This window comes from Anabrus simplex, chromosome 8 (genome assembly GCF_040414725.1).
Source record: "Anabrus simplex isolate iqAnaSimp1 chromosome 8, ASM4041472v1, whole genome shotgun sequence".
NCBI lineage: Eukaryota > Metazoa > Arthropoda > Insecta > Orthoptera > Tettigoniidae > Anabrus > Anabrus simplex.
In genome coordinates, this window is record NC_090272.1 from 199,447,458 (window position 1) to 199,460,077 (window position 12,620).

The window sequence follows — 12,620 nt, forward strand, 5'->3', positions numbered from 1 at the left end:
ACCACCCAAAAGCTGGTTCTGTTCATGTGATTGTAAGATCTGCGGCCGTGAAAGCCATTTTTGATATTCTAATTCCATGGAGAGTAACATTTTTTGGAAAGGGAGAATTCACTTCTCCTTTAGCAGGTTAGCAATCCCTATTTGCTAACACGGCAAGACCATGCGCTTGGTCTGATCTGCAGTGGTAATCACTCATCAGCTAGCGGCACTAATAAGGCTTCACCGAAGTGCAGTACATGTCAGGAAAACCACCCAACTTTTTCCGCTGAATATAGGGGCAATCCTCAACCCATCCTATCCCAACCTGAAACCATCCTACCCATAACACCCATTGACCTACCCACCCCAACCTTTACCTCGACTCTCCCTCCCCCCTCCACGGAGAACATCCTCAGATTCATGACCCTAGTCCTACAGAATGTTCTACCTTTCCAACGTGCCCATGTACTGTACTTGATCAGGTTCAATTAGCGGCTCGGTTGGTATTCCAGACTCATCTGGATGCCATGTATTCAGGATCTATAATGCACTGCACATTCTTTCCACTAAATCCAACTCCGCTACTTTAAAAAGTGAAAATCTACTATGGTAATATATGCTCATTAAGAACCAACCGACCGCTCATTGAACTACAGATCGACCAACACAATCCGGATGTCATAATTTTTAATGAAACGTTTTTAACTAAAGAACAAAAACCACAAATCAAAAATCACACACTCTACTGCTCTGACCGCCCTAACAGGGGCTGTGGAGGGGTAGCAATCAGTGTACACAAATCAATTCCATCAAAAATACACTACCATCAATTACAGGAATACCAAACCGAAAACTTAATAATTGAGGTAACTATTGGCAATCAAAACATCGCAGTAGCTACCATATACACTCCTCCAGGGTCACCCCCACCTAAGGAATTTGTAGAATATATTAACCAAAATTTTACAACCTATTTAATTATGGCAGACTTTAACGTCACATCATATGATAGCGCTCAAAAAAGAACTTATGAACAAATTCTACATGACATCCGGGGCGTGGACATCCCTTTCTCTTCCCCCACACGACCTATATCCAGTAACACCCCTGACATCATAATCCTCTCACCAACACTAGCAAACAATAGTGATATACTCATGCTACCATCTATCGGAAGTGATCATATACCATGCATACTAGCACTACCAAACCTACGAACCAACCCATTTTAACACAACCATCAACCCCCACCAGTACGACAATATAACCGCACTGATTGGTCGGCCTACAGACAAACTGTCACAGACATGATCCATAATATTATGACACCGACAAACCAAGAAGAATTACACAACACAATTAAACAACTGGAAACAGCCTTAACTCATTGCGGACCGTGGACGGCGTAAGACGTTTAAGCTTGCTCCTATGCTGCGGGCCGTGGACGGCGTAAGACGTTTAATGTTCCGCGCGAAGCAATGCTGTTTATATTAGTCATCTATGCATTCTTACACCTTAGCCAGCGTTACTGGTTGTAGCAGGAAGTTGGTTGACCTTTTTGAGATAACCGTCGCGTTGAGTGGGCTTATGTTTATCTTAGCTGTTTTAGCGGGAATATCTCAGCACTTCCTCGCGCGTCAAGACGGTACTTGAGATTTCAATGCAGTGCATGTCGTTCTTACCGAGTGTAGTATAATGGCTTATAAAACAAAGTTTCTTACGGAAGAAAAAGTATTAAGTATTGTTCACAATGATTATTCTGGTGCTGATCTTATTCCTGAAATAGACTCAGAGAGTGAAAGTGAGAGTGACGAGAAAATTCCGATGCCCGAATCCGATAGGCCTATAGAGAAAAGTGAAGTGCCTGATACATATCATCCTAGTTATTGTCCACCCGTTCCACCATTTACAGAGAATTCAGGTATAAACGTTCAAATAAAATATAAGCAGGATATTTTGAGTTACGTGAGTATTTTCATGAATGACGAATTTTATCAGTATGTGTCTGAGCAGACCAATCTATACGCGAGTCAAGTGACAAGTGCGGTGCCGCGGCCTTTCACAAAGATTTCGATCATGCAATCGTGGAAACCGATTAGTCCAAAATCCTGATATAAAAATGTACTGGACCGAAGACCCTGTTTTTCATACTCCGATATTTTCTAATACAATGTTCCGAATACGCTTCCTTCATATTCTCTCATTTCTTCACTTCGGTGACAGTAATCATTATGCCGAAAATACAGATAGGCTATATAAAATTAGACGTATTTTGAAACCTGTGACACCAGATATCACACCCTAAATATTTACTGCTGGTAAGCACAAAGCATCATTTTTCTAACATTTCTAGTTTAGGAGTAATCGTAAATTGTATTAAGTGATGCAAGTCAAGAGGGCCGGGCATCAAAATGGCCGGTCCAGGCATTCAAGTGTCCCGCTCAGAAGCTGGTACTGAACGTGTTAATCACTGCAGACCAGCTACACATACCCCGCCATACTTCACACCCCTCAAAACCACCACTCCCACCTAGAGCCCTTCAACTACTGCAATTCTCACATGACCTATACAAAGCCTACCTTCGAACACGAGACCCCAACACTCTTCGGGAACATTGAACAACACTACGACATGCACGCTCATTTATTAAAGCCATAAAGCGAAAAGCCTGGAATAACACTTGCACTGAACTATCCAATACAACTGACACACGTAAATACTCGACTAAATTAAAACAACTCACACAAACTAAAAAGTCATTTCCTCACTACCCAATAATACACAACAACTCCACACCCAACAATCCAAAAGCAAAAGCTGATCTCTTCACAGATCACTACAGACAAGTCTTTTCACCTTCTACCGACCCTAATTTTTACCATCCAGAGCATGAAACAATAACTGAATTACTAAAGCACCACTACACACTACGTTCGACCCCCCTCCACCTATAGAACAACACCCTCTAAACACACCAATCACAGTACAAGACATACACAAGCTTTTAAAATACAAAAAGAACACTGCTCCTGGCCTCGACCAAATTACGTATAGACATATCAAAGAAGCACCACTCCTTTTTCTTTAAATACTATGCAATATATACAATATTATAATACAAACAGGTTCCTTTCCACCGCACTGGGGACATGCGAAAATCATACTATTCTTAAAGCCTAACAAACTACCTTCCCAGATAACTTCATACTGTCCAATAAGCTTGCTACCAGTACTAAGTAAAATATTAGAAATCATCCTAGCCCGTAGAATCTATTCCTTCTTAAATTCCCTCCAACTTATTCCACAATCACAAGCAGGTTTCCGCCCACAACATTCTACACAAGATCACCTCTTTCATATCTCAGCATCCCTTACAGCATATCTCCCACCTAAGAAACGAGCCACATTAATCAGTTTAGACGTAGAAAAAACATTCGACAAAGTATGGATCTCAGGACTCATTTTTAAATTGCGACATCTACCATTACCTATCACAATCATCCGTTTCCTAGCTAACTTCCTCAACCGACATAGTGCTCATATAACCATTCACAACACCCTATCATATAAATTTCCCTTATTAGCTGGAGTACCACAAGGCAGCCCTCTGAGCCCCCTATTATATGTCCTATATTGTATAGACATCCCCCAACCTTCACCCCCACTCAAACTATATCAGTTTGCAGATGACACGGCAATCCTCGCCCTTGGATCTAACAACCGCTCCCTCCAATCACGCATACAACCCTACCTCCACCAACTTGAACAATGGCTAAATCTTTGGCAAATCAAAATTAACGTTAACAAAACCTAATTTATAGTTTTTAGAAACAGCAACCGTAGATACCGATCCACTAACAAGTTTCACCCCACACTTAATAATCAACCGCTTACAGAAACCTCAACCCTGAAATACCTAGGTATCACGTTTCAAAACAATCTAAAATGGAATGTACACTTTAATAATATTTATAAAAAGGCATACAGCAGGTTCAACCTCTTACGCTGGTTGAAAGGTCAAACCTGGGGACTAAAAGCCAATCAAATTATAAACACTTATAAAGTTTTTGTCCGACCTATCATAACCTGTGCCTCCCTAACCTGGATCGCAGCCCATCCCATACTCTACCTAGACATACTAAAACTAGACCGACACGCCATCCGACTTGCGCACAGACTCGGACCTAAAACTCGAATAGAAGCAATAAACGATTTATACACATTCCCTACCATTCGCTCCTACCTCCATTCTCTCAGATTTCAATACCTTAAAAATGCTAATTCCCGCAACCTCCCACAACCCACCGAAGCCATCAACCTATCCCCACTAGCTCAATCCATCCTAAACCAACAGCCAACACCCGCTACTACCTACCTATTCTCAACCCCAGCCATCGCCCTAAATTAAACACCAATAAATTAAAAACTACAACAAACCACTGCAGATGACTCAAAAAAAAAGGGCAAAGGCCTCACAAAAACCCTTCCAATGGCAACACATAGTACTGACTGGAAGGCGACACCATCGCCATCACTAAAAGAACGAACATACCAATTAAAATAAACACCCAGCCATCCAATACACAAAAATGATTAAATTATATCCCTTCACACAAACAACAAATATAAAATTTAACAACAACACAAAAACAACCATAATAATTGTTAAATATCAAGTACAGCAAGCAAAAGAACTCAAAAAACTGAAAAGAAAAGATATTATTACAGTGAATCTGATTGGAACATATATATCACACAAAGACACAAACAACACACTACACGACTACCAAATGTAACAACAACACATAACACAACTATAATAATTGTTAAATAATAAAACATCAAATAGAAAAACTCAAAAATGAAAATTAAAGGATAATATTACAATGAATCAGATTGGAATATATGTCACACACGATACAACACATTACACTCCGCAAAATGTTACAAATACACAAAACAAAAATGAAAAATGTAAAACAGCATCAAGAAAGAACTCACAGTGGAAAGTGTAATATTATAAATAATGTGAAATGTGAAATTAAGTGAAATTAATATACTAATAATGATCAATTCATCAAGAGCAAAAACTCTAAAAGAAGATAACATAATACAACATATAATGTAAATATTGTAAATATGTATCTCAAAAAGCTTCAGTAAACGGGGGATAGCAGGGCAAAAGCCGGGCGGGTGCAGTGCGGGACTCACACTGGGTGACGCCTTGTTGAGAGATCCACACGCCAGTTAACACCTTAACCAACAACATAAAGCACGTGTGCCATAGCACACTTTCAATAACAAATAAAACTCCCAAAACCAACCTAATCCCCGGCCAAAGAGTCCCTAGTAGGACTATGGTGGCCCGCTCCCAAACAGGGAGAGTGAAATAACGATCAGCAGCAGCAGCGCTTGGTCTGCCACTGCTAAGCAGAGTCCTGGAGGGGCGTGCCAATCCAGCTGATGAGCCCAAATGGCACGTCTGGGCGAAACTCTGCAAAATGCACACGGCCTAACCACCCAAAAGCTGGTTCTATTCATGTGATTGTAAGATCTGCAGCCGTGAAAGCCATTCTTGATATGTATACCTTTGTTGATTCATTTCATTACTAACTTAGCCTTTACCTCTTTAATCTGAGTACCCTCCTGCCATTGTTCCCACATCTTTAAAACATAATAGCATTATGTACAAGCCTGGGCTACTTGTTCTTCACTGGAAAAAAGTTGGCTTAAAAGAAAAACTCATGCTCTTCACCACATATTCTTAATCTTGAAGAGAATTGCTGTCATTGAATTAAAACTGGACAGGATTGTCTTTCGTTGTAAGAGAATATTTATTTTTCCTGTATATTGTTTATATTGTTTTCAATACTGCAATACTGCAGCCTTTAGGGTGTTCTCAGAATTATCCTGTGTAATATGCCATATTTCTGTACAGGGAAGAATTATGTCATATCTCATCACATCTGTATATTACCATCGCAGATACGTTTCAGTGTATGTTCATATTCATCCTTTCTTTTGAAAGTTATTTAATTTGACGTACTGCTATTATTAACAGTTGCTAGAACATTTGCTTATTATATTCCAGCTATATTCCAGCATAGTACCAATATTAATCTGTCATACCTACTTCAGGCACTATAAGTGCGTATTACTTAGAGATTTAAGATTTATATTTTGGAATATTCTCTGTAACTGAATTTTTCAATTGTTTTTTTTTTTCAGGTCATTATAGTACATTCAAGAAAAATATCAATCAGTTATTTCCAGTCATATATGACACTAAATTTATAAGTTCTGAACTTAAAAGGAAGCTAAAGAAAGGTAAGTTATATACCATAACATATTATATAATTAAGGGGCTTTTATTCATGATTTGATATTAACCTTAGAGTTCAAGTGCAAAATAATGTTATTTCCATTTTTGGTACACAAAAGAAAAAACTGTTTTAAATTTCCATGGAGATTAACATTACTGCATAATGACGAATTCAGTGTTCCCGTTAAAAAAAAATTCCCCACTTAATGGATACATCTAATTTTCAACAATAATTGTTTTATTAATACCATACTTAAAATATTTAAAGTTATGGGCGTCAGTGTCTTTCGGAGATGGGGGGACAAGGGGTGCAGATGCCCCCTTCTGGAATGCCTTATGACTTCATTAATTTTTTGGTACTCTTTGTGTCTTCAATCCGCAGTTTCAGGGAGATTAAAAAATATAAATATGTTATGAGTTTAGCAAGTATTATTATTATTATTATTATTATTATTATTATTGTTGTTGTTGTTATTATTATTATTATTATTATTGTTATTATTATTATTATTATTATTGTTATTATTATTATTATTATTATTATTATTATTATTATTATTATTATTATTATTATTATTATTATTATTATTATTATTATTTATAATAATCCATCACCAAGGCTGTTAATCAAATGAATGTAATCTGTTAATTGAAAAATTTGTCAGCAAGGAAAACCTTATATTAAAAGGAAAATCGTTTCCTGATGTTTGAGTCTGCAGCTGAGTGTAGAGCATAATTCCACCAAATCAGAAACATTAAATTCGTATCAATGAAGAATGTATACAGTAAACGTGTATCCAAATAAATGTGCTGCACTGTGTGTGAGAGGGGAAGTGTATACTCGCTTCTGTTTTGGTTCTTACAAACATTTCTACTTACTGCTCTGCATATTGGCAACAAATTAATTTGCTTGGCTATGAAGCATTTTGCTCCTAAGTTTTGAATGCCCTGTGGCATTTTAAATAGGATTCAATAAAGTACACTTCACCTGCACAGAATCAAGTTTTATTATTATCTGATCTCCAAAGTGCTGTGAACCCTATTTTACCATAAGGTATGTTAGGGTTGTAGTTTATACAAAATATACAATTTCTCTGATAAAATTCAATACATAAACAAAATAGACATGAACAGAAATGGAAAGATAAAAGTATGATATATACAATCCTTAATACTAGAGTACTAATATTTAAAATACCACATCATAATATATATAATGGATATGTTGAACAGCTAATCAGCAGACAATATCAAATTATGTATGTTTAAATACATAATCAATAAATTCTGAAAATTGAAAACTGCAATTTAACAAATGCATCTTAAGTTCAAAACGTGCTCTCTGAAAAGCAGGACAGTTGAACAGAATGTGTTCTACAATTTGAATGTCTTCCGTGCAGAAGCACAGTGAGCCATTTTGTGTTGGAATTTTGAATCGCTCGAAGTAAGCATTGCACACTATATATTTACATACCAGCCTACTGTATACATTTGGAAAAAACAAGTCTTTGGTTACTGAGCCATTTTTACTTGCTAACCATAGTTCATTCCAATGAGAGAGCATTTCATCCTTTATGGTTCTTTTGACAAAAGAAATAGGGCATTAAGTATAACTCTCTGACAAGTTAGAATTATAAGCTTCTTTGACCAATTGGTCAGCTCTTTCGTTCCCTTTTATGGCGGAATGACCTCGCACCGAACCAAAACATATATGTTTATTGTACTTTGATATATTCTCTCTTACATGTACTGCCAAATTGTGTAAGTTATATTTATCTTTTATGGAGTTCAGTGCCGCTTGTGAGTCACTGAGTATAATACCAATATAAATGGTCCGCTATTGGACATTATAAATTTTCCAGCCAGCTCACTCTTGGCTGCCAGCGCCCCGCCCTCGTGTGCTAGGGCGGGCTCATCAGCTGGCACCCAGCACACCCACCAATACGCTGGCTAGTGCATAACGTGGAGGCCACTGCGCAGGCCAACTGGAGCCACCAGCAGCGCCAATGCACCAAGAGACCCCGTCCCATCACTAAAAATTGATGCCCGCCTGGCCATCAGATGATATAGATGTTGATTCCATAGGGAATCTGAAATACTTGTCCTGAATGAGCAAATTTATAATACCAATATAAATGGTCCGCGATTGGACATTATAAATTTTCCAGCCAGCTCACTCTTGGCTGCCAGCGCCCCGCCCTCGTGTGCTAGGGCGGGCTCATCAGCTGGCACCCAGCACACCCACCAATACGCTGGCTAGTGCATACCGTGGAGGCCACTGCGCAGGCCAACTGGAGCCACCAGCAGCGCCAATGCACCAAGAGACCCCGTCCCATCACTAAAAATTGATGCCCGCCTGGCCATCAGATGATATAGATATTGATTCCATAGGGAATCTGAAATACTTGTCCTGAATGAGCAAATTTATAATACCAATATAAATGGTCCGCTATTGGACATTATAAATTTTCCAGCCAGCTCACTCTTGGCTGCCAGCGCCCCGCCCTCGTGTGCTAGGGCGGGCTCATCAGCTGGCACCCAGCACACCCACCAATACGCTGGCTAGTGCATACCGTGGAGGCCACTGCGCAGGCAAACTGGAGCCACCAGCAGCGCCAATGCACCAAGAGACCCCGTTCCATCACTAAAAATTGATGCCCGCCTGGCCATCAGATGATATAGATGTTGATTCCATAGGGAATCTGAAATACTTGTCCTGAATGAGCAAATTTATAATACCAATATAAATGGTCCGCTATTGGACATTATAAATTTTCCAGCCAGCTCACTCTTGGCTGCCAGCGCCCCGCCCTCGTGTGCTAGGGCGGGCTCATCAGCTGGCACCCAGCACACCCACCAATACGCTGGCTAGTGCATACCGTGGAGGCCACTGCGCAGGCCAACTGGAGCCACCAGCAGCGCCAATGCACCAAGAGACCCCGTCCCATCACTAAAAATTGATGCCCGCCTGGCCATCAGATGATATAGATATTGATTCCATAGGGAATCTGAAATACTTGTCCTGAATGAGCAAATTTATAATACCAATATAAATGGTCCGCGATTGGACATTATAAATTTTCCAGCCAGCTCACTCTTGGCTGCCAGCGCCCCGCCCTCGTGTGCTAGGGCGGGCTCATCAGCTGGCACCCAGCACACCCACCAATACGCTGGCTAGTGCATACCGTGGAGGCCACTGCGCAGGCCAACTGGAGCCACCAGCAGCGCCAATGCACCAAGAGACCCCGTCCCATCACTAAAAATTGATGCCCGCCTGGCCATCAGATGATATAGATGTTGATTCCATAGGGAATCTGAAATACTTGTCCTGAATGAGCAAATTTATAATACCAATATAAATGGTCCGCTATTGGACATTATAAATTTTCCAGCCAGCTCACTCTTGGCTGCCAGCGCCCCGCCCTCGTGTGCTAGGGCGGGCTCATCAGCTGGCACCCAGCACACCCACCAATACGCTGGCTAGTGCATACCGTGGAGGCCACTGCGCAGGCCAACTGGAGCCACCAGCAGCGCCAATGCACCAAGAGACCCCGTCCCATCACTAAAAATTGATGCCCGCCTGGCCATCAGATGATATAGATGTTGATTCCATAGGGAATCTGAAATACTTGTCCTGAATGAGCAAATTTATAATACCAATATAAATGGTCCGCTATTGGACATTATAAATTTTCCAGCCAGCTCACTCTTGGCTGCCAGCGCCCCGCCCTCGTGTGCTAGGGCGGGCTCATCAGCTGGCACCCAGCACACCCACCAATACGCTGGCTAGTGCATACCGTGGAGGCCACTGCGCAGGCCAACTGGAGCCACCAGCAGCGCCAATGCACCAAGAGACCCCGTCCCATCACTAAAAATTGATGCCCGCCTGGCCATCAGATGATATAGATATTGATTCCATAGGGAATCTGAAATACTTGTCCTGAATGAGCAAATTTATAATACCAATATAAATGGTCCGCGATTGGACATTATAAATTTTCCAGCCAGCTCACTCTTGGCTGCCAGCGCCCCGCCCTCGTGTGCTAGGGCGGGCTCATCAGCTGGCACCCAGCACACCCACCAATACGCTGGCTAGTGCATACCGTGGAGGCCACTGCGCAGGCCAACTGGAGCCACCAGCAGCGCCAATGCACCAAGAGACCCCGTCCCATCACTAAAAATTGATGCCCGCCTGGCCATCAGATGATATAGATGTTGATTCCATAGGGAATCTGAAATACTTGTCCTGAATGAGCAAATTTATAACACCAATATAAATGGTCCGCTATTGGACATTATAAATTTTTCAGCCAGCTCACTCTTGGCTGCCAGCGCCCCGCCCTCGTGTGCTAGGGCGGGCTCATCAGCTGGCACCCAGCACACCCACCAATACGCTGGCTAGTGCATACCGTGGAGGCCACTGCGCAGGCCAACTGGAGCCACCAGCAGCGCCAATGCACCAAGAGACCCCGTCCCATCACTAAAAATTGATGCCCGCCTGGCCATCAGATGATATAGATGTTGATTCCATAGGGAATCTGAAATACTTGTCCTGAATGAGCAAATTTATAATACCAATATAAATGGTCCGCTATTGGACATTATAAATTTTCCAGCCAGCTCACTCTTGGCTGCCAGCGCCCCGCCCTCGTGTGCTAGGGCGGGCTCATCAGCTGGCACCCAGCACACCCACCAATACGCTGGCTAGTGCATACCGTGGAGGCCACTGCGCAGGCCAACTGGAGCCACCAGCAGCGTCAATGCACCAAGAGACCCCGTCCCATCACTAAAAATTGATGCCCGCCTGGCCATCAGATGATATAGATGTTGATTCCATAGGGAATCTGAAATACTTGTCCTGAATGAGCAAATTTATAATACCAATATAAATGGTCTGCTATTGGACATTATAAATTTTCCAGCCAGCTCACTCTTGGCTGCCAGCGCCCCGCCCTCGTGTGCTAGGGCGGGCTCATCAGCTGGCACCCAGCACACCCACCAATACGCTGGCTAGTGCATACCGTGGAGGCCACTGCGCAGGCCAACTGGAGCCACCAGCAGCGCCAATGCACCAAGAGACCCCGTCCCATCACTAAAAATTGATGCCCGCCTGGCCATCAGATGATATAGATGTTGATTCCATAGGGAATCTGAAATACTTGTCCTGAATGAGCAAATTTATAATACCATTATAAATGGTCCGCTATTGGACATTATAAATTTTCCAGCCAGCTCATTCTTGGCTGCCAGCGCCCCGCCCTCGTGTGCTAGGGCGGGCTCATCAGCTGGCACCCAGCACACCCACCAATACGCTGGCAAGTGCATACCGTGGAGGCCACTGCGCAGGCAAACTGGAGCCACCAGCAGCGCCAATGCACCAAGAGACCCCGTCCCATCACTAAAAATTGATGCCCGCCTGGCCATCAGATGATATAGATGTTGATTCCATAGGGAATCTGAAATACTTGTCCTGAATGAGCAAATTTATAATACCAATATAAATGGTCCGCTATTGGACATTATAAATTTTCCAGCCAGCTCACTCTTGGCTGCCAGCGCCCCGCCCTCGTGTGCTAGGGCGGGCTCATCAGCTGGCACCCAGCACACCCACCAATACGCTGGCTAGTGCATACCGTGGAGGCCACTGCGCAGGCCAACTGGAGCCACCAGCAGCGCCAATGCACCAAGAGACCCCGTCCCATCACTAAAAATTGATGCCCGCCTGGCCATCAGATGATATAGATGTTGATTCCATAGGGAATCTGAAATACTTGTCCTGAATGAGCAAATTTATAATACCAATATAAATGGTCCGCGATTGGACATTATAAATTTTCCAGCCAGCTCACTCTTGGCTGCCAGCGCCCCGCCCTCGTGTGCTAGGGCGGGCTCATCAGCTGGCACCCAGCACACCCACCAATACGCTGGCTAGTGCATACCGTGGAGGCCACTGCGCAGGCCAACTGGAGCCACCAGCAGCGCCAATGCACCAAGAGACCCCGTCCCATCACTAAAAATTGATGCCCGCCTGGCCATCAGATGATATAGATGTTGATTCCATAGGGAATCTGAAATACTTGTCCTGAATGAGCAAATTTATAATACCAATATAAATGGTCCGCTATTGGACATTATAAATTTTCCAGCCAGCTCACTCTTGGCTGCCAGCGCCCCGCCCTCGTGTGCTAGGGCGGGCTCATCAGCTGGCACCCAGCACACCCACCAATACGCTGGCTAGTGCATACCGTGGAGGCCACTGCGCAGGCAAACTGGAGCCACCAGCAGCGCCAATGCACCAAGAGACCCCGTTCCATCACT

At 42.7% G+C, this 12,620-nt stretch overlaps 1 protein-coding gene across 1 annotated transcript in view; it reads left to right on the forward strand.

Annotated features, from left to right (window-relative positions):
• LOC136878971 (pre-piRNA 3'-exonuclease trimmer) overlaps window positions 1-12,620 on the forward strand; it is a 203,888-nt gene that overhangs the window by 29,477 nt on the left and 161,791 nt on the right. The window contains exon 6 of the mRNA XM_068228903.1: window positions 6,209-6,307. Within this exon, the coding sequence (XP_068085004.1) occupies window positions 6,209-6,307 (99 nt within the window). The remainder of the gene's footprint in view (window positions 1-6,208; window positions 6,308-12,620) is intronic.